We start from the raw sequence: 23713 nt of genomic DNA on the forward strand, positions 1-23713 counted from the left end.
TTAAGATTTATTTCTTTGAAAGGCAAAGTGACAGAGATAGATATCTATCTGCCAGTTCACTCCTCAAATGTCTGCAACAGGCAGGTCTGGGTCAGGTCAAAGCCAGGACTCATTAACTCCATCCAGGTGACAGGAACCCAAGTACCTGGGCCTTGTCTGCTGTCTCCTTTGCACATTAGAAGGAAGCTGGATCAGAAGCAGAGGCAGGACGCGCTCGCAGTAACTCCAGTAGGGGAGGTGGGCATTCCAAGCAGTGACTTAACCTGCTGTGCCACGTTGCCTGCTCTTTCACCTATTTTTTTTCCCTCTGTGAAGTGAAGTGGAGGAAGTACAAACTGGCTTCAGTGTGTACAACTTACACAAGTATAGTAAAGAATGTAATTCTGTTTTTTAAATTAAAGATTTATTTATTTATTTGAGAGAGTTACATACAGAGAGAGGGAAGGAGAGAGAGAAAGGTCTTCCATTCTCCAGTTCACTCTCCAAAAGGCCACAGCAGCTGGAGCTGAGCCGATCTGAAGCCAGGAGCTTTTTCTGGGCCTCCAACATAGGTGCAGGGGCCCGAGCACTTGGACCGTCTTCCACTGCTTTCTCAGGCCATAAGCAGAGAGCTGAATTGTTAGAGGAGCAGCCAGTACTTGAACCAGTGCCCATATGGGATGCTGGTGCTGCAGGCAAAGGCTTAGCCTACTGCGTCACAGCACCGGCCTCAAAAATGTGATTCTGTTGTTATCATGAGTTTTTCAGTGCTAAATATGTTTCTGAGGTGTTAATACTATAGTCCATTTTTATTAATATACAAGGATAATGCAGATTGTCATATTGTTTTGTGTTCCCCCAACAAGAAAAACAGATGATAAATTTCAGATGTTGTAGTTACAAGCTGTGGAAAAGTGTTTTGTCAGAGTTTTTTTTTTTTTTTGACAAAGTGGACAGTGAGAGAGAGAGAGAGAGAGACAGAGAGAAAGGTCTTCCTTTGACGTTGGTTCACCCTCCAGTGGCCGCCGTGGCCGGCGCACCGTGCTGATCCAATGGCAGGAGCCAGGTACTTATCCTGGTCTCCCATGGGGTGCAGGGCCCAAGCACTTGGGCCATCCTCCACTGCACTCCCGGGCCACAGCAGAGAGCTGGCCTGGAAGAGGGGCAACCGGGACAGAATCTGGCGCCCCGACCGGGACTAGAACCCGGTGTGCTGGCGCCGCAAGGCGGAGGATTAGCCTATTGATCCGCGGCGCTGGCCTTGTCAGAGTTTTACTTTAGGAAATCTTTTCATTGAAAAATGTGGTATTCAGGGGGTGGTATTGTGGCTTAGTAGGTAAAGCAACTGTGATGCCAGCATCCCACATGGGTGCTGGTTTGAACCATGGCTGCTCCAGTTCTTGTCCCTACTAATGACCTGGGAAAAGCAGCAGAATATGGCCCAAGTCCCTGGGCCCCTGCCACCCACATAGGAGACCTGGAAGAAATTCCTGGTTTAGGCCTGGTCCAGTCCCTGCCATTACATCCTTTTGGGGAGTGACCAGCGGATGGATGACCTCTCCCTGTCTCTCCCTTTATCTCTGTAGCTCTGCCTTTGAAATAAATAAAACAAATCTTTTCTTTTTTTTAAGTTTTTTTTTTTTTTTTTAATTTGAGAGGTAGAGTTACAGACAGTGAGAGGGAGTGACAGAGAGAAAGGTCTTCCATCTGCTGGTTCACTCCCCAAATGGCCACAGTGGCCGGAGCTGAGCCGTTCTGAAGCCAGGAGCCAGGCGCCTCCTCTGGGTCTCCAAAGTGGGTGCAGGGGCCCAAGCACTCGGGCCATCTTCCACTGCTTTCCCAGGCCATAGCAGAGAGCTGAATTGGAAAAGGGGCAGCAAGGACTAGAACCGGCGGCCATATGGGATGCCGGCACCGCAGGTGGAGGATTAACCTACTGTGCCACAGTGCTGGCCCCAAAACACATCTTATAAAAAAGAAAAGGAAAATGTATTCAGAAGAAGTTGGACTTTGTAGAATTTCAGTATTACCTAAAAATAACCCTTCCTTTGTAATGAGGTTAGCTATTCTTTGTAGTTTCCATCATTATTTCCAATTTTCTACAATGCTAAGTGGACAATATCTTTGCTTTTAAAGAAGGGGCTGGCAGTGTGGCACAGTGGGTTAAGTTGCTGTCTGTGTCGCTGGCTTTCCATGTGAACATTGGTTTCACTTGGCTTTTTGGGTCCAGACGGCCCAGTCCTGGCTGTTGAAGTCATTTGGGAAGTGGACCAGTGAATGCTTTTTAACTCTGCCTTTCAATACATAAATAAACCATATATAAAAAAAAGTATCCTTTCTGTTACATGCTTAAGCTATATTTGATGTATCATAATCCATTAGCCTTTTTAGAAGGAATGGAATGTTTAGATAGACACTTTAAAAAAAAAAACATATTTGACCCTTTATTCTGATTGTTTTAAGGTAAATAATGCAGTAGTTCCAAATTACATGAGAGTATATGACTTAGTGGTACAACTTGCCCAGAAAGAAGTGTTTTTGGTTATGTAATCGGTTTATCTGGAAAGGAGCACATGATTGTAAAAATTCCTTTCTTTGGGTAATTGGGACCTGTCTAGTACATTATAGATCTTGCAGTAGTAGTCTAGTCAGCACCAGACCACGTCATAATGGCTTAGTAAGTATTTATTCTTATATGCCTCATTTTACAAACACATCTAGAAGGAGGCTGGCACTGTGGCATAGTAGGCTAAACTTCTGCCTGCCCTGGGATCCCATCTGAGCACCAGCTCGTGTCCTGGCTGCTCGTCCTCTAGTCCAGCTCTCTGCTGTGGCCTGGCCAGCAGTGGAGGCTGGCCCAAGTGCTTGGGGCCCTGCACCCCATGGGAGACGCAAAAGATGCTTGTGGCTCCTTTCGAATTGGCCCAGCTCCAGCTGCTGTGGCCATCTGGGGCGGGAACCAGCAGATGGAAGACCTTTCTGTCTCTCCCTTTCTCTGAAACTCCATCTCAAATAAATAAATGAAGTATTTAAAAACAAACAATACAGAACCCCACATCTGGGTCCTTTGGACTCGTGGTATTCTGTCCGCACTGCTGGGTTGATGGGCATTAACTTAGTTACTAGGGAATGAGGTTATTTGTAATTGAGCTACAGCTTGTCCCCCCCCCCCCCTTTTTTTTCTTTTAATAGTTGTGTGGAGTTTGACTTGAATGTAAACAATATTGCTGGAATAAGAAACACATTCCTTCTCAGAACTTATGCATACCGTAAGTTTTTGGTGTATTTATAAATGTCAGCTTCTGTTTTTCTTTCATTCGTTATTCTTTTAAAAGATGTTTGTAGTTTCATTAGTTGTGTTTAGGGATATCATGTTTTATTTGATTATTTGTATAGGATGTTGCTATTCTAAAATCATATACTCCCAGAATTATAGGTAAATCAAGTATCTTTTAATATTTGATAGTTTTTTAAAGGTAACAGGTAAATTTCAGAAGTAAAAAACATGATTGTGTTTAGTATACAGATAGTGATCTTTTACTGGTACAAAATTGGGAAATGATTTAAATTTTTAAAGAAATTGATATCTTCTTACGATTTTTAAGTTTTAATTTTACTTTCAGTTGAAAATCGAGTTCGTCCGTTAGTGCTGGTGATTAAGAAGTGGGCCAGTCACCATGATATAAACGACGCCAGTCGTGGTACTTTAAACAGCTATAGTCTTGTATTGATGGTTTTGCACTATTTACAGAGTAAGTATGATGGTTGTTTTCCCAAATTTTAAAACTGAAATGCAGCTAAACTATATTTTGCTGTTTTCTCTGTAGATCTTATCTTTAAATAGTATTGTTTTAGGGAGTTCTTTCTAAGGTTCACGAAACTATATTTCTGTATTGTTGCTTTGAACAAATCTTTAAGAAATGTGGGTTTCACTGTTTTTATTTTTCGACAGTTTTTCTATCTCCACTTTTGTAGCCCAAGATTACTTTGTTGTGGACCCGTTATGTTGATGCAGCTGAAGGTTCGGAAGACCTGTGAACATAAGCACCAGCAGCATTCATCGTGGTTTTGTTTTTCATTTGAGACAGGAATGAAATTATTCTCTTGTTGCTGAAATAAATTTTAATTATTATGAACTTCCCCCCATCTAGATTTTATCATTTATAAAAAAAATTAAAACTTTCTAGTTTATTCATTTTCATTGTATTTGAAAAGCCAAGAGACAAGAGAGACAGAGAAATCTTCATCCTCTGGTTCACCTCTTCAAATGCTTGAATTTTAGAAATTTATTTTTGGAACTGAAATAAACTTTTTCTTCCATTCTCCACAAACTTTGGGCAGTACCCTTTTATAATAGTCATGTGTTTATTCCATGGGAGTATAGCGGTGGACAAGGTAGAAACACCGTTGTTTTCTTCCTGGACCTTACATTCTCTGCTTCTAAAAGTTAACATTTTAACAGCTGTACCTGCAAGCATATGAATTATCAGTGGCTTACAGCTTTTGGGTTCCTAATGTATCTTTTGAAGCACCTTTGGGTGAATGGAGCTGCTTTGAGATGACTGTCAGTGTGTCGTTCATCTGCTCTGTAACAAATTGTTTTTTGCAATGCAGCTTTTAAAGAGACCTATTTAAAATTTCCCTCTATTGCAGTTTGATGCTTTTAACATTTACTTGTTTTTGAAAGAATATGTATTTATCTATTCATAAATTCATTGGTTTATTCATTCATTCAAGAGGCAGAGAGCAAGCTCCCATCCACTGCTTCACTCCTTGTATGTCTGCAGTGGTCCTGGACAGGGACTAAAGTCTGGAGACAGGAACTCAGTCCAGGTCTTCCACGTGGATGGCAGGGACTCAAGCACTCGAGCGGCCCTGGGAGCCATCGCCCAGGGTGCACATCAGCAGGTAGCTGTTCCCAGGAGCAGACTGGGACTCGAACCCAGGGACTCTGACAGCCATGTGAGATTCCTAACTGGATGTCTTAACCATTGGGCAAGTGACTGCCCATGATTTTTATATTTAGATTCTGAAAAATATAAATTATTTTATATTTATCCGCAATTCAGTCAAAGACACCAGAAAAATAAGAGTTTGGAAAGTGGAGATGATTTGCTGTCCTAAAGCAGTGTTTCTATACAAAGAATATTGGGAACTGGGAAAAAGGAAGGCTCATTTTTTTTTGGTACATGGATCAGAAATTATCAAGGTTGAGGAATACAGTTTTGTATAACTGTAATTTTTAATTCCTGGGAGTCTGTTCTTTTGATGGCTTTTGGGAGGATGATACCCAAATTGAGAATCCCTTTGTAGAAGAATAATGGGAGGATAGAAATGTTTGGGGACTAAATAAAAGATTGTCATGCTTAAATCCTTTAAAAAAGAACAGTTCAAGAGTAAGGTAGTTTGTCAGGAATTCTGTGTTTTTTTAAAGATCTTGCTTAGCATAGCACTTACTTGTTTGCAATGAATGAATTGAACAATGTATTTTGCATCACTATTTTAATGTATTCAGCCTCACTATTTTAATCAGTATAGAAGCATGAATAAGATTCTGTTCACATTTAATTTTGTACTTTTATTTCAAAACTATTATTTAAAATAATTAAAGGGTAGTGATATTAAGATATAATTACACTTCTAAATCCTGTTGTATTTTTTTTAAAAGATTTATTTATGTATTTGAGAGGCAGAGCTATATAGAGAGGGTGATATATATAGACAGACGTCTTCCATCTGCTGGTTCACTCCCCAAATGGCCACAAAGAACAGAGCTGGGATGATCTGAAGCTAGCAGCCCGGAGCTTTTTCCAGGTCTACAACATGGGTGCAGAGGCCCAAGCACTTGGGCCATCTTCCACTGCTTTCCGAAGCCATAGCAGAGAGCTGGATTGGAAGAGGAGCAGCTGGGACTAGAACCAGTGTCCATATTGGAAGCTGGTGCCCCAGACAGAGGCTTAATAGCCCACTATGCTACAGTGCCAGCCCCAAAATCCCATTTGAATAAATTGTGCATATATACCACAGAAAAATCTTAGAAGTACACTATAGTGGAAAGAAGAAAAGAACAATGATTTTTCTGTATTTCAGCGTCCAGAGATTGTTATTGTTAATTATTTTTTCCTTCTTTCACTTTCTTTGCAAGGGCATCAAAATGTCAAACCAAATCTAGCCAGACATAAATGCTAATTCTTTTAATTTGACTTTTTTGATAAGTGAGTAACTGTAATGAGTATAGTTTTTTTTTCCTTCTCTGCAAAAAAACCAAACCAAAACAAAACACCCAGCCTTTTTAAAAATTATGTTCTTGTATTTTCTTCTAGCTGTGTGTTATGGTATGATTCCTGACTTCTGGATTACAGGGAACAGGAAAATTTCAACAAAAGACTCACTCTTTTGAATTTTCATTTTGCCACATGAAATGTCAGAACCAAAAAATATGACCACTACTATGATTTCATGAAAAATGGTATATGTTAACACCAAAACATGAGATGGATCGGAGTCAGAATAATGGGTAGACCATGCCAGACAGCATCATTGTTAGCCCTCCCGCTTCACTCAGCACACTTGCATACACACTTATTTTTATTTTCTCAGTGCAGGTATTTTTCCTCTAGCTGAGTAATTTAGGGATTGGTTTTTCAGAAAATCTTGATTCTACCTTCAGGCACGTCTTGATCACATCCTCAGAGAAGCCCTTCTGTTTGACCAACTGTTCATGTAAATTTTCTTGATTTTCATAGGACACCACCGTTTTCTTTCCTTGGCCAGCAAAGCATGTGACATGCTCTTGGCTTACATGTGGTATTTGTCCTGGCAGAGAACATAACCTTATACTCTATATTCCTGTCTTTTTTTTTTTTTTTAATATTTATTTATTTGAAAGAGTTACAGAGAGGGAGACACAGAGATCTTGCATCCTCTGCTTCACTCCCCAAATGCCGCAATGGCCGGGGCTGAGCCAGGCTGAAGCCAAGCATCAGGAGCTTCTTCCAGGTCTCCCACATAGAAGCAAAGGCCCAAGTACCTTGGCTATCTTCTGCTGCTTTTCTCATGCTATTTATTAGCAGGGAGCTGGATCAGAAGTAAGTGCACCACCAATCAGAACGTGAACCGACACCCATATGGGATGCTGGTGTCACAGTGGCGGCTTTACCCTTTACATCACAATGCTGGCCCCTCTCTATACCTTTTTTTTTTTGTAAAAAAAAAGATTTATTTATTTGAAAGGCAGAGTTAGAGGCAGAGGCAGAGAGAGAGAGAGAGAGAGAGAGTCTTCCATCCGCTGGTTCACTCTCCAAATGGCTGCAATGGCTGGACCTGGGGTGATCCAAAGCAAGGAGCCAGGATCTTTTTTTTTTTTTTTTTTTTTTGACAGGCAGAGTTAGACAGTGAGAGAGAGACAGAGAGAAAGGTCTTCCTTCTGTTGGTTCACCCCCCCACAAATGGCCGCCACAGCCTGCGCACCACACTGATCCGAAGCCAGGAGCCAGGTGCTTCTCCTGGTCTCCCATGCGGGTGCAGGGCCCAAACACTTGGGCCATCCTCCACTGCCTTCCTGGGCCACAGCAGAGAGCTGGACTGGAAGAGAAGCAACTGGGACAGAACTGGCGTCCCAACCAGGCCTAGAACCCGGAGTGCCATCGCTGCAGGCGGAGGATTAGCCTAGTGAGCTGTGGCACTGGCCAACTTCTTTTGGGTCTCCCACATGAGTGCAGGGATCAAGCACTTGAGCCATCTTCTGCTGCTTTCCCAGGCACATTAGCAGGTAGCTGGATCAAAAGTGGAGGAGGTAGGACTGGTGCCCACATGGGATGCCAGTGCTGCAGATGGCAACTTAACCTGCTGTGCCACAGTGCCGGCTCTCATGATACACTCTTAATTAATATCATAATCAATTTTATTTTAAGAACCAACAGAAGGAAGACCTTTCTCTGTCTCTCTCACTGTCTAAACTCTGCCTGTCAAAAAAAAAAAAGAATGGTAAATATATTTGTGTTTGTGTATGTATTTATATGTATATGTATACAAATACTAAAAAAGTATATGCCAAAAATTCTTATTAAAGACTGATTTTGTTTTGTTTATATTTTACTGTTACTGTAGATGTTTTATTATATGTTAAATCACAAAATATTTACCTTTGATAGAGTCAAGTGGTTTTTTTTAACTGTTGAGAAAGTCTTAAAATAATTTAAAAGGTCCAGACTTACAAATGAGTTAGCAGAAAAGTTTGATAATCTTTGCTCAGAAGTTTTAAGTTATTCATAAGAAATGCATTTTTATTGCTGACAAGTCTTGGATATTTGTTAATTTGGTGATCGATTTGCCCATTAAAAGGATTTGAAGTGTGTCAGTGGCTGTTTAGGTACTACATTGTGTACTACTAATCATTTTTTGTTGTTTTACAGTTAAATCTGAAACATACCACTTCTGATTTTTATTTCTAGGAACTCTGCTCTTGTGGATTACAGTTGACTCTTCCTAAAAATTGATAGATCAGGAGGATTTCTTATAAATATATATATGAAATGTAAAGCATACTATGAAAGGCATGTACTAACACCCAATATCTGTCCACGTTTTAATGTTCGTAGTGATTATATATTAGGTTTGACTAACGTGTCTAATTTGCTGGAATGTCTAAAAATGTGCTCTCCTTCCATTCTTAGTAATCACATTGACAATTTTAGTTTGTTTCACCTCTTTAGAAAATGTATTTTGTGGCCAGTGCTGTAGTGCAGCGGGTTAATGCCCTGTCCTTAAGTGCCGGCATCCCATATGGGCGCCGGTTCTAGACCCAGCTGCTTGGTGGGGCCAGGGCTGTGGCGCAACAGGTAAAAGCCCTGGCCTGAAGCGCCGGCTCCCCATGTGGGCACCGGTTCGTATCCTGGCTCCTTCACTTCCAGTCCAGCTCTCTGCTATGGCCTGGGAGAGCAGTACAGGATAGCCCAGGTCCTTGGGCCCCTGCACCCGCATGGAAGACCTGGAGGAAGCTCCTGGCTTCGGATCAGCACAGCTCTGGCCGTTGCAGCCATCTGGGAGTGAACCATCAGATGGAAGACCTCTCTCTCTCTCTGCCTTTCCTCTCTGTGCAACTCTGACTTTCAAATAAATAAATAAATCTTTAAAAAAAAAAAAAAAGAAAATGTATTTTAATCATAGGTGGCCTGAGGTGGCTTTTTAGGCAAATGGAGAATTCAGATGTTAACTGTTCCGCCAGTGTAGTGAAATCATGCTAAATTTGGTTTGTTTTTGACAGTCATCCCATTTACTGAGGTAGTTTGTGATCAGTGACATTATCATCAGCAGTTTCTTTCAGTCTTGAAAGACATCAACTCTCCAGAGCAAATCTGGGCAAATATACTGCAAATACAAGGTACTGCTCTGTAAAATAAATTAGAGTAATTAGTGGCAGTATCCAGTTACAGTGAGAGGAAAAGACCTACAATACAAAATTCTTCCAGCTGGGCCACAGTTTTTGTAATTTTGATTGTTAGTACCTCTTGGCCTGAGTAAATGAACTTTGAGTTTTATTTAACTCCTTCAATGCTTTAATTTCTTTTCTGCCCTGACCGGAGAAATGAAACAAGTCCTCAGTATGTAGAAGGGATTTTGTAGAATGAATTTCAGTGCTTAATTGAAAACAGTGACTCATGGATTGGAAGTAGGGCAGCAATTGCCCATATGGGATACCAACATTGCATTGTGGCTTCAGTGCCACAATGCTGACCCCTCAATTTTTTATTTGTTTGATAGAGCAAGACAGAGCATCCGTCTGCTGGTTCACTCCCCTAATGCTCGCATGTTTGATAGAACAAGACAGAGCATCCGTCTGCTGGTTCACTCCCCTAATGCTGGCAAGGGTAGGTAGGTGACGCTGCAGCTGGGTGTTAATGTAGGTCTCCCATGTGGGTGGCAGGAATCCAACTACTTGAACATCACCTGCTACCTCTCAGGGTGTGCATTGGCAGGAAACTAGAATTGGGAATGCAACCCTGTACTCTGATATGGGTTGCAGGCATCCCAAGCAATGTCTTTTTTTTTTTTTTTTTAATTTATTTCATTTCTTTGAAAGAGTTACAGAGAGAGGTACGGACAGAGAGAGAGAGAGAGAGAGAGTGAGTCTTACATCTGCTGGTTCACCCCCGAGATGGCCTGCAACGGCCGGAGCTGTGCTGCTCCAAAGCCACAAGCAAGGAGCTTCTTTCGGGTCTCCCACGTGGGTGCAGGGGCCCAAGGACCTGGGCTATCCTGTACTGCTCTCCCAGGCCATAGCAGAGAGCTGGACTGGAAGTGAAGGAGCCAGGATACGAACCGGTGTCCATATGGGGAGCCGGTGCTTCAGGCCAGGGCTTTTACCTGTTGCGCCACAGCCCTGGCCCCACCAAGCAGTGTCTGGACTGCTGTGCCAAAGCCCTGCCCCTGTCCTTGCATTTTCAAAATTAATGATTAATATTGGTGAAGGTCTCTTTTAATAATTGATTTTCAGAAAGACTAATTTATTTGAAAGGCAGGGTTGGTGGTAGTGGTAGAGAGGAGACAGAGATCCACCTTCCATCTGCTGGTTAACTTTTTCTTTTTTTTTTTAAGATTTTTTAATTTATTTGAAAGAGTTACACAGAGAGGAGAGGCAGAGAGAGAGAGAGGCCTTCCATCTTATGGTTCACTTTGCAATTGGCCACAACGGCTGGAGCTGCACTGATCCGAAGCCATGAGCCCGCAGCTTCCTCCAGGTTTCCCATGTGGGTGCAGGGGCCCAAGGACTTGGGCCATCTTCTACGCTTTCCCAGGCCATAACAGAAAGCTGAATGGGAAGTGAAGCAGCTGGGTCTAGAACCAGCACCCATATGGGATGCCTGCGCTTCAGGCCAAGGCATTAACCTGCTGTGCTACAGCCCCGGCCGCTGCTGGTTAACTACATGGCCATAAAGGCTGGGGTTGGGCCAGGCCAAAGCCAAGGGCCAGGAACTCCAGTGTGATCTCCAACGTGGGTGGAGTCAAAATAGTCTTCATTGAATCTAAATAAAGTTAGATTCTTTCAGAATTTACATTGGCTTGGAATATGGTAAACAAAAAGTACTCAGCTCTTGGAGCCTGCTATCCAGACAGTGTTAGCTAGTAATTATTGTAGTGTATATATTGCTTCTCTAATGATCGGTGTTTATAAATATTCAAGATTGTAAGACACAGCATTTACGGAATGATACCCCTGCCTCCAAAAGCTTTCAAGTTGCTTAGTTTTAAAGACTCTTCTGTCACTTAGTGTTAGTATTTATTTTCCTTTGTTGGCGTTCTAGTTAGGATTTTTAAATTGAGATAAAGGGTCTTTTTTCTATGCTGCTACAGTCTTCATTCTTTGATTTTAATTTTAATTCATGGTATAATCAACAGGAAGGAGTTCAGATTTTTTCAGTGAGTGCTCGGGAGAGAGGGGAGACAGATAGCCCCCTATTCACTGGCTTAATTCACCAAGTGCCGGTGATAGCTGGGCTAGGGCAGGCCAAAACTGTGAGCCTAGAACTCAGTCTAGGTCACCAGGTGATGGCAGGAACCCAAGTATTTGAGCCATCACTGCTGCCTCCCAGGGTCCATGCTGGTTGGAAATCGGAATCTGGAGCCAGAGCTGAGGCTCAGTCTCAGACGCTTGAGCCATCATGTGCTGCTTTCCCAGGATGCATAGCAGGACACTGGACCAGAAGTAGAGCAGACAAGGCCTGAACCAGCAGCTCTGGTGTGGGATGTCAGTGTCCCAAGTGGCAGCTTCACCTGTGGCACCACTATTCTGGTCCCCAGGAATTCATATTTTTAAATAAATTAACTTTCTAGAAAGTTTTTTTTTTCCAATTTCACTTATTATAAGAATGATTAGAAAGCTGTAAAGAGAAATGTTACACAAATGGAGAATTAAAGTGTCTGGGGCTTCAAAAAGTTCATGGAAAATGGAATTAAGAGGTTATTTTGATGGAAAAATGTTGAAATTGTTGTGTAATTTTTTCATAAGTCACTTTCCATTAACTTTTTGAAGACTTCTCCTTTCTAATCACTTTACTTCCTAAGAGTTATCCTGGTAAGTAATAAGTTAATTCTTTCTTCTGATATTCTCAGCTGTATAGTACAGTATGACAGGATTTTATTTTATCCCAGTTTCTAACTTGGAAATGAAGCACGATACAGAATGGGAATTTAAGTAAAACATCCTACTGTCTTTTGTGTGGTGGAAATTTATACCCATGTAGTTAAAGCTGTGAATCATGTCCAGTTGGTCATAATGATTGGTTATGTGGGCATTGATGTATTCCAGAAGTCATTTTTGCTAAATAATGAATTATTTTTTGCTACTGAGTTGCTAGTTACCTGATTTTTAAATACAAAGTTTGTTATATGGCACTATGGTCTCTAATATTAGAGAAATCTTAAAAATACTGAAAACATACTATTTTACAGTTGTATTTTAAATGTCAATCACTTTGCCTTTTATAGTATTCCAGTTAAAATGATAATGAAATTACTGTTAATGCTTTTAGGGAGCTTGGATTTGTTGAAAAATTTGTTGAAAACTGAAAGATAAGGCATCAAAAAATTGGTAGTGACATGAAGATAATGAGTCTTTTATATAGAATTGTATTTATTAATAACAGAGTGGTACAAATCTCCTGATATAGCTATCTGACCTCTGCTAAGGCATTCTTTTATAAGACGTATTAATGAAGTTGAAGGTTTTCCTTTCAGTTTTGTTTGATTTACTGGATGTTTTCCTGGAACTCTCTCAATTTTGGTATTAGTAGAAATTTAATATTGAACTACTTGGATTGAACTATCTCATGATACAGTATCATTGAATTGTGCTTGTCATATTATATTTTTTATAGCTACATCCATCTTAACAATGTCTATTTGGTATCTGTAGAGCAATCCTTGTCTTGCTTATTTTGTGTGTGTTTGATGTCGGACCAAATGACATGTGTCCCTTTAATGATAGTCTGTTCTAAAACAGTGCAAGAAACACTGGTTTCCACAGGCCTATACACAGTTCATTACCGCAGCCTTAAAGTATCAACTTAGATACTTTATAAATTTAAAATTTTAATGGATCATAATTAGTCTCAGGAAATGTATGAAAACTGTTGAATTTTAGCATAAACCCTTATACCTGGGGTGTAGCTGGCAAATTATTGCATTGTAAAAATGAATCATGTAAATTACAGAAGTTTTGAACTTTTTCTTTTTATAGCCTTACCTGAACCCATCCTTCCATCCCTCCAAAAAATTTACCCAGTAAGTGTTTCTTATAAATTATTATAATATATATTGTAGTCAAGTGTATGTGGAGTTATTATATGCAGTATTAATGTGAATATAAAAGTAGTAAGGCTAAGTACATAATAATGTTTTTCATATAGGCTGAGGCATTGGCCACTGGAACATTTAAATGTTTCATAGAATTTCTCAGAAAACTCTGACACTGAATTTGGATATTGGTGCATAGTTTGGTCAGTAAATATGAGGGTTAGAATTCTGCATGGTGCAGATTATTACCATTGGGGATTAAATATACTCTGATGGTGAAGGTCTGTTTGGCCTTTACCAGTTTTCTTTGTACTATTTTAGAATATAGGTTCATAGTGTTTCTTTAGTTAGTATCTCAAATTTTTTAGCCCAGTATATTCATATTTTGAGACCCAGAGGAAAAAAATAAGAAGTTGAACAGTTGGATAATTTTTTTAAGGCTTATTTTTATTTGAAAGGCAGAGTTACAGAGGGGGAGGGGCAGATACAGAGAGAGAGATCTTCCATCTGCTGGTTCACTCCCCAAATGGCTGTAACAGCTGGGGCTGAGCCAGGCTGAAGCCAGAGCCAAGAGCTTCTTCTGGGTCTCCCATAGTGCAGGTTCCCAAGCACATAGGCCATCTTCCTCTGCCTTCTCAAGGCATTAGCAGGAGCTGGATTGGAAGTAGAGCACATTTGGGATGCTTGCATTGCAGATGAAGGCTTAACGCATCAGGCCATAATGCTGGCCCTATCTGGATAATATTTGTGTCTTTTATTAGTTCTTGCCAAGTGATACACCAAAGAAGGTAATGTTGTATCCCCTTCTTCTATGTATGATGTTAAGAATCCTGCTGAAGTTAGGTGCAGACAGATCATTCTAGAAGAGAAGGGTGGTGCTAGGAAAAGATTTAGGATGTTGCTCACTTTGAGTTTAGAGAAGCCTCGGGAATATGTACATACTTATAACGGATGTGAATCCTTTTGTTGCTTTTCCAGTTTTCATTTGTTCTTACTCCAGGATTCTGTTTCCTTGTTTTATACTCCTGCCATCTCTGTTTTCCTCCATAGTCATCCTTGTTCTGATTTTTTTTGTATATAATATTTAAGTTCCTTGTTCAGAATGTTTGACAGACTTCTGCAACCACATGATTTTTACCTGTTTCATACACTTAAAAGGAGAGCTGTTTTTTAAACTTAGGAAATGGTCATATTATAAATAAAAATATATCCAACTTGAAATCAATGTTTTAAAAAAATTATTTATTTGAAAGTCAGAGTTACAGAGGGAGAGGTTGAGTCAAAGAGCTTCCTCTGTTGGTTCACTCCCCAGATGGCCACAACAAGTGATGCTGGGTCAGACCAGAGGCAGGTGCTTCCTCAGGTGTCCTGTGGAGGTGGCAGGGACTCAAGTAGTTGGGCTGTATTTTGCTGCTTTTCCTGGGCCATTAGGCACTGAGTGGAGCAGCTGGGACATGTACTGGCACCCATAGGGGAAGCTGGCATTGCAGGCCGTGGCTTTATCTGCTAACGCCACAGTGCTATCCCCAAATTATCAATTTTTGAAGAATTTACTTATTGTATCACACAGTATAATTAATATGTTTTATATGGAACATCATAAATATAAATTTGTCTCATGATTATGAGGAACTGATATTCTTGGTTTTGAGCATCAGCTATAATGCACACAGGCAAGATACTGGATAGCAAAGGTTCACTAATAGAGTCCTGCTGTAATGGGGCTTTCTCAGTTTCTGGGTCATCTACCAGAAGGCATCATGGCTAGAACCTTTGGAAATCTGGCTGTTTCATTTTCCTCCTTTTCAAAACTAACTTCTGGGCCTGGCGCTGTGGCATAGCGGGTAAAACCACTGCCTGCAGTGCTGGCATTCCATATAGGTATTAGTTCGAATCCCAGCTGATCCACTTCTGATCCAGCTCTCTACTATGGCTGAGAAAGCAGTGGAAGATTACCCAAGTACTTGGGCCCCTGTACCTGCATAGAGAACTGGAGGAAGTTCTTGTTCCTGGTTTTGGATTGGTGCAGCTCCTGCCATTATGGCCAACTGGGGAGGGAGCCAGCTGATGGAAGAGTCTCTCTCTCTCTGCAACTCTGACTTTCTAATAAATAAATAAATCTTTAAAAAAAAAAAAGACTAACTTCTGCTTCTTCTATGAACTATTATAATGACTTTGCAGTATAGTTAGGTATTAGTCTTTAAGTTTTATTTACACATTATGAAAAATGTAAGCATCAGAAAGTACAGAAATAACTTGACCTTTTTAAAAAATAGTTTTTTGAAGGGCAGAAAGAAAAATGGCCATCCATTGATTCAGTCCCCCAAAACAGCTGTCTCTCAACAGCTAGAGCTAGACCAGGTTAGCGCCAGGAGCTGGGGACTCCATTGGAGTCTCCCTTGTGGGTGGCAGGGACCCACATATTTGGGCCATTTGTGGCCTATCCAGGTGCATTTGCAGGAAGGTGGGTCAGAAGTGGCGCAGCTGGGACTCAGACTGGCGCTCTGAAACGGGGTGTGGGCATCAAAGCAGGGGCTTACTCTGCGCCACCCCACCCACCCTCCAGTACCTTGAACTTGCAGCCTTACTCATGAATGGCCCTGCTGCCCCCGTTTTTATTCTTTAGCTCAAGCTGAAAGGTGAGAGATAATTGTGGTGTGTTGGCTATTTCATTTTATTGTCCCAACAACCTATTTTTCTTTAAAAACCAGCTTTCATTGTTGAAAGAGCTACATATATTTTTCAGCATACAAGGAATAGTATTAAACTTAGAGTTAAAAGAGTCTGTTATTCTGTATTGTCCCATGCTACGTGAGCTCCTTTTAAACTGAGATTCTGGGGACATATCACTTAAGTATTTTGTGCTTGGGGCAAAGGTATTGTTTACTGATATATTCTAATTTGAACAACCTGAGTTTTCACGTGTGTCCATTTTCCTGTTCATGTAGTTTTCCTCCATGACAGAGTCCTGACTTCGTATCTGTTACCTCTGGTCCTATCCTGTCCCCTCCATTTGCTAATCATCCTGTCCTATACCTGCACCGAGGAGATTAATGGAGTGCTAGCGCAGTCCCCAGGCGTCCCCAGGGAAGGCATTCTTGTGGTAGTGTTCATTAACATGTCATTTCATCTAATTTCTGCTACCTGTTAGGTTATTTCTGTGTATCTCATTGTTTCTATACAGATATACCTTTAAGAGAAGTGGGTTGGGGGAGAGTTGGGCATTGGGGTGCAGTGGGTAAAGACTGTGATGCTGGCAATCCTGTATGGGCACTGATTCAAGTCCCACCTGTTCCACTTGTGATCCAGCTGCCTGCTAATGCACCTGGGAAAACGGTCCTTGGGCCGCTGCATTCATGTGGCCATTTGGGAGACCCAGAAGAAGCCCCTGGCTCCTGGCTTCTGTCTGGCCCAGCCTTGGCCATTGTGAACATTTGGGGAGTGAATCAGCAGATGGAAGATCTCTGGCTCTCTGTACCCACCCCCGCCAGAACTCTGTGTCTCAAATAAATAAAATATTTAAAAAGATATGATACAATTTGAGCTTTTATAAATAAATTTGAGAATGACTTAAAACTTTAGAGTAAAAAAAAATTTTTGTTGCTTTACAAAGAACCACACGTTTGTTTTAAACTTTGAACTTCTAGTTAAAAGATTTTTAAAAAAGATTTATTTATTTGCAAGAGTCCCAGAGAGAAATAAAGAGAATGAGAATCTTTGATCTGTTGATTCATTCCACAAATGGCCACAATGGCTGACACTTGGCCAGGCTGAAGCCAAGGGCCAGGAGCGTCTTCCGGGTCTCTCACGTGGCTGCAGGGGCTCAAGTACTTGGGCTTTTGTTGACTGCTTTCCCAGGCACATTAGCAGGGAGCTCGATTGGAAGTGGAGCAGCCAGGACTTGAACAGGTGGTCTGATTTGGGATGTTGGAGTCTCAAATGATGGCTTAACTCACTGCATCGCACTGCCAGCCCTGGCAACTTTTTTTTTTTTTTTTTTTTTTTTTTTGACAGGCAGAGTGGACAGTGAGAGAGTGAGACAGAGAGAAAGGTCTTCCTTTTGCCGTTGGTTCACCCTCCAATGGCCACCGCGGTCGGCGCGCTGTGCTGATCTGATGGCAGGAGCCAGGTGCTTCTCCTGGTCTCCCATGCGGGTGCAGGGCCCAAGCACTTGGGCCATCCTCCACTGCATTCCCGGGCCACGGCAGAGAGCTGGCCTGGAAGAGGGGCAACCGGGACAGAATCCGGCGCCCCTCCCGGGACTAGAACCCAGTGTGCCGGCGCCGCAAGGTGGAGGATTAGCCTATTGAGCCACAGCGCCGGCTACTTATTTCTTCAATTAGTTTTTTGTGTCTTGGTACTCTAGGAAGCTGTTTTAAGGGAATAGAGATGTAAGAAAATAACCTTTCTTATAGTTAGGAAATAAGGAATTAGCTTTTCTGTGCAGTTATTGTTAAAAGATCTTAAACTTTACATATATACAAGCACATGCTTATAGCAGCCTTTTGTTTTAAAATGCACAAAGCCTGGTAAGGGAATTAATTATCTATAATAGGCTATAAGTGAATACCTTTGAGGAAAGAGATTAAAATACCTAGGTGAAGATTTATTTTTTTAAATGAGTAAAAGCTTGTTTTAAAATGTACTTGAATTTTGAAAGCTATAGGGAAATTTGTTTTAAAATAATATGTTAAAAGTTTCAGGAAGTAACCATTTTATATAAATGCTCAGTTAATAGTGCAGTGTGTGAGTGTGTATTTAATAATTATGATACATGGTGTCTCCTAAACAATAAATAGATAGTACTACTGCCATGCTTTACCTGCATCATGTCCTCTAACCTTTGTTATACCCTTTGAATACTGTTATTTTCCTTACAACTGATGTAGCTACACCTTTGGAAAATTTGGTAACCCAATAAAGTTCGTATTACAGGTTTTAAATCTAGTCTGTGTCCAAAGCTCCTGCTGTTAAAAGACTTCATTGTCGTATCTTGACTTTGTATTACATAGTTATACTGATTTCAGAGCTTGAAGAATCTCAGTAAAATAAAATCCAATTTTGGAAATTTAATGACCAATTTTTTTTTGAAGATTTGTTTTATTTTTTTTTTTTTTTTTTTTGACAGGCAGAGTGGACAGTGAGAGAGAGAGACAGAGAGAGAAAGGTCTTCCTTTGCCGTTGGTTCACCCTCCAATGGCCGCCGCTGCAGCCGGCGCACCGCGCTGATCCTGGCAGGAGCCAGGAGCCAGGTGCTTTTTCCTGGTCTCCCATGGGGTGCAGGGCCCAAGCACCTGGGCCATCCTCCACTGCACTCCCTGGCCATAGCAGAGAGCTGGCCTGGAAGAGGGGCAACCGGGACAGAATCCGGCGCCCCAACCGGGACTAGAACCCGGTGTGCCGGCGCCGCAAGGTGGAGGATTAGCCTATTGAGCCACGGCGCCGGCTTGTTTTATTTTTTTGAAAGAGTTAGAGAGAGAGAGAGAGACAGAGAGAGAGGTCTTCCATCTGCTGGTCCACTCCCAAAGTGTCCGCAGTGGCCAGAGCTGAGCCGATCTGAAGCCAGGAGCCAGCAGCTTCCTCTGGGTCTCCCAGATGGTTGCAGGGGCTCATGCACTTTGGGCCATCTTCTGCTGCTTTCCCAGGTGCATTAGCAGGGAGCTGGATTGGAAGTGGAGCAGGTGGGACTCGAACTGGCACCTATATGGGATGCCATTGCTGCAGGCCGGGGTTTTAGCCCGCTGTGCCACAGCGCCAGCCCCTAATGATCAGTCTTTAACATACACCACCAGGTTGGTGGCTGTCCACATGCAACAAAGATAGCTTGGCAGGAACTTTAACACACCACTTTGTTCTTCCCCTGTTCAGGCAGAACTCTTGTGCAACTTAAATTTCCCTCTGTTAGCCTGGAGATGGAAAGTAGCCAGTCGTCTTTCATTTAAGCACATCATTTTTTGTTTTTTAAAGTAATTTATTTATTTGGAAGAGTTACAGAGAGCACGGGAGGGACAGAGAGAGATATCTTCCAGACACTGGTTCACTACACAAATGGCTGGAGCTGGGCCAGTCCGAAGCTGGCAGCCAGGAGCCAGGAGCTTCTTTAGGTCCTCCATTTGGGTCGCATGGGCCCAAGCACTTGGGCCATCCTTGGCTGCTTTCCCAGGCATGTTAGCAGGAAATTGGATTGGAAGTGGAGCAGCTGAGGCTCGAACCAGTGCACATATGGGATGGGCAACTTTTCCCACTATGCCACAGCACTGGCCCCTAAGCACATCGCTATGAAAACAATTATCAACAAGTTTAACCAGCCTAACTTATTGCATTAAAATGTATAATTGTCCAAAATTTCAAATTTGAAAGTAAAGTTAGATAGTATGGTACAGCCTCAGGAAAATGATGAACTCTGTTAAAAGATGTTTCTGCCATTTTTAGACAGTAGCAGATTTTTAGATTGTTTTTCAAAGAATTACATTTAAATTTTTCTTGTCATTGATTGAAATGAAATGGAAAATTACCTATCTTCATCACAAATGTCAGCATTTAAATATCACCTGGGAAAAGTTTTCATAAATTAGGTCATTACATTTTGTTATTAGAAACTCAAAATAAGACATTAACATGAATATAATAAAGAAGCCTTCCATTCGTTTAAAAATATCCAAGAGCAATAAGTATCGGTAATCCAAATAACCTCTTCCTGAAAGAGGTGAACGTTATCAGTTAAATCGCCTGTCCGTGGACTGAGTGTGATTTTAAGTTGTCCCTGCTTTGGACTCCGATTGCTCTTTAGGCGCTAATGTAGTGGCTTCAGTTCTGCACCCCCTCATCCCATCCAAAGTAGCGTGCAGTTTTCTTAAACATGCAACTGCAGTGGAGAGCCCCCTTGTAAGGAAATTACTTGTTGGGGCTGGCATTGCGCTGCGCTGGGTTAAGAAATTATTTGTTGAAATTTTTTTGCAAAATTTATTATATGAAAGACAGTTACAGAGAGGCAGAGACAGTTCTTTTATCCGCTGGTTCACTCCCCAGATGACTGCAATGGCCGGAGCTAGGCTGATCTGAAGCCAGGAGCCAGGAGCTTCTTCAGGGACTCCCATGCAGGTGCAGGTGCCCAAGGACTTGGGCCATCTACTGCTTTCTTAGGCCACAGCAGAGAGCTGGATTGGAAGTGAAGCAGCTGGGACTCGAACCAGCACCCATGTGATGCTGGCGCTGCAGGCAGTGACTTCAGCTGCTACGCCACAGCGCCAGTTCCTGAAATCTTCCTTAGCAGCAATCTTTATTTCTTTGTTTTCAAATCAGTAGATCTTTTACTGCATTATTAAAATACCAAAAGACATAGTCTGGGTTCTTCTTTCTGTAGCCAAACAACTTTTAGATCTTGCTTATCAGCCTGCTGAACTGTTCCTTTTTTAGAGACATAGATACCATCCAAAATTTTTCTCTCATCTTTTTTTTTTAATTGTTGTTGCCTTCTGAATTTGAAACAAAGATCCCATGTTGTTTCCTTCATGGAGTAATTCACCTTTCTGGGCGTGAGCTCCTGAACAAACAGCACTTGGCCTTACCTGAGCCCTTTGCATGTACTTCTCACCCAAGACGTTTCAGATTTCAACAAGCTGCCCATTCTGCTGAGTGAGCACACTGACGGGAGGTGAGCACACTCAGACCTCATCGTGTGGTGGAAGCCCTGTGTAGCGCAGGCTGCCCATTCTGCTGAGTGAGCACACTGACCGGAGGTGAGCACACTAGACCTCATCGTGTGGTGGAAGCCCTGTGTAGCGCAGGCTGCCCATTCTGCTGAGTGAGCACACTGACCGGAGGTGAGCACACTAGACCTCATCGTGTGGTGGAAGCCCTGTGTAGCGCCCACGACAGCAGGCAGTGTGAGCAGTTGCCAGCTCCTTTCTGTTTCCCGCCCTTTGTCATCCCGGAGCCTCTTTCTTTCCAAGGAGGTGAGTTCTACCCTGACGTGAGTGAAGTCCTCACGCAGGGTTCCTCTGGGCCCTCTCCAGTAACTGTGTGCCCCTTCAGATGGACATGGACACTTTCTGGAGTGCTGACCGCCGATTGTTGAGTATGGTCTTCGTTTCACAGTAGATTCATCAGGAAGAGGCGTCTGTGAACTGTGAATAATAACCAAAAACTGGTCATTTTTGGTGGATACGTGGAATTCCTGTTGTAGCCGCTTTCGGGATGCCCTAAGTTGTGTTCTTTTTAGATTCGGATTTCTCCTTCAGTTTTCTCTCAGTAATTATGACATAGCTCTTGTTTAAGACTATGAAAACAAACTGTGGAACTAAGGGAAGACTGGCCGAATTATTGGCCCAGTGTCACTGAACATTTTCATAGAGTAGATCTCATAACTCTCCAGTTTCTATCTCAAAATTGCAGATTTTTTTCTCTAAATTATTGACCCAAATAAAACACTTAAAAAAGATTCAATGAGTCTTAAACTTCAGATAAGAAAATGACTTTTTTATTTTAACATCAGCTTATAAATGGAATGCTTTTTGTGCAGGCTGCTAGCCATGAAGTAAACTTCCAGAGCAGACTATTCGGCAGTGATGGACTTTTCTTATTTTAATTGTCACATGATTATTCTTACCACTTTTCTTAGCATTTGATTTACATTGTACTTTTCATCTGATCATAGGAAATAATTAAAATTTGAATTTTGAATAATGTTTAATATATTCTAAGTTCAGTTCCACACATAAGAGACTAAGGGATTAGTCTAGGCGTCCTTCCGCCTGCCTTTACTCTTTAAAAGGGGGCTCCTCTTCTTTCCCCACCATGTCAGTCACTGGACAGTTAAGGTTTCTGCCTGACTCCTAGGATAGAATACCACAGCTGTTAGAAGTGGGAAAGGGCCCGTGTTTAGGAGTGCCAGCTTTGTGGATTATGGTTGGAACAGAAATTTTCTTCTGAGAGAAAAGTAATCACGTCTTGGAAGTTAACTTCATTGGTAGTACGACATGGCACAAGGGAGGGAACATTTTTACTTTTTGCTCTTGGGTTTTTACTGATTTCTTTTTTCAGGATTAGCATTACATGATGCAAGATACTTCTCTGTGCTACTGGCTAGTTGAGTAGGAAGCCTGCATTCTTTAGTGGGTGTTTGTTGAAATGGTATCTATATACCCAGTGTTGATTTGTTAAATTGGAAAGTCTAGCTTTAGTTATCATTCTTCTGCCTTAAGCAACGAATTTTATTTTTAAATCTATTTTTACTTTGATGGCAGTGCAGAAATACAGAAAAACATTCTTGATGGCACTGTGTAGTTTCCGTAAATGATTAAGTTGTGGGTTTTTATTATTTGAGAATCTATGGTTTAGTTAGTATTTTTCAGAAACAGAACTTGCTGCTAATAGAGAGGTCAGATATGAAAATGTGTGGCATACTGCAGGCAGATAAATACTTGTTAGTATTCTTTCTAGCAAGAGTCTTATTTGAGCTTACATTGCAAGTAAATAGTATCTTGTGGCAAAATTTTGCTGAGTGTTGCTTATTGGTATGTTTGGTGTCTTTGCTTTCCCTGACTCTTCTTGTCAGTTTTTTTTTTTTTTTTTTTTTGAGAATCTATCTTCTGTTCCCTCTGAGATACTAAATAAATAAATAAATAAAATGGTAACAATCTTAAAATCTTTGTACTGTTCATATATTAAAGTACTATACATACATTGAGCTTCTTTGAGAAGAGTTTAAGTGGCAGTGAGACAAAGCTCTTATCTTTGTGCTTGGTAGAACCTTCATACATGAAGTACTACTGCTCCTTGTAGAAATAATTAGGGAGAAGTGTTTTTTGAAGAAATCTATATGTTAATTGGATCTTGGTATCTGTATAAGTTTTTATTAATGTGTTAGAAAATCTATTGCTACCATGGGGATATATTCGGTTAGCTGAAATACTTAAGTGAAGTTTAGAATATCTTGGCTTTTCAGGTACATTCTGATGTACTGCAAGTGCTGGTGAAATTTTTAATGGAAGAAAACCTTCAAGTTTCCAAATTGCCAGTATGAAGAAATTTCTCTTTTTCAGAGAGCCTAGATGAGGAATTACCAAGTGTTCTAGTGTGCGTTTTAATGGCTTTACACCCTTACCCTCTCTTTTTGACAGGAATCTTTTAGTCCTGCTATCCAGCTGCACCTTGTACATCAAGCTCCATGTAATGTTCCTCCTTACCTCTCAAAGAATGAATCAACTCTTGGAGACCTCTTACTGGGCTTTCTTAAATATTATGCTACAGAATTCGAGTAAGTAAAACTGTAGATTATGTCTGTTCTTTATATATAAGTGAATGCTACAAATGTGGCCAGAAGCTCTATCAATTGCAAAGCTGCACACTTGTCCAGAAATGAGCAGTTTATAACACTTTATATCTAACAGGTAATTATTGGAAACTAAATAGATTCCATATTCGTAGCTAATAAAAAAAT

General features: G+C 41.3%; 1 protein-coding gene across 4 annotated transcripts in view; it reads left to right on the top strand.

Moving 5' to 3' along the window:
• Positions 1-23713, top strand: part of TENT2 (terminal nucleotidyltransferase 2) — an 87571-nt gene that overhangs the window by 47443 nt on the left and 16415 nt on the right. For 2 of the 4 annotated variants that reach the window (XM_008261867.4, XM_008261869.4), the window contains exons 9-12: positions 3172-3248; positions 3603-3731; positions 13217-13260; positions 23394-23530. In XM_008261867.4, the coding sequence (XP_008260089.2) occupies positions 3172-3248; positions 3603-3731; positions 13217-13260; positions 23394-23530 (387 nt within the window). The remainder of the gene's footprint in view (positions 1-3171; positions 3249-3602; positions 3732-13216; positions 13261-23393; positions 23531-23713) is intronic. The other 2 variants (XM_051854076.2, XM_051854077.2) reach the window with 1 other exon arrangement.

Source organism: Oryctolagus cuniculus, chromosome 14 (assembly GCF_964237555.1).
Source record: "Oryctolagus cuniculus chromosome 14, mOryCun1.1, whole genome shotgun sequence".
NCBI lineage: Eukaryota > Metazoa > Chordata > Mammalia > Lagomorpha > Leporidae > Oryctolagus > Oryctolagus cuniculus.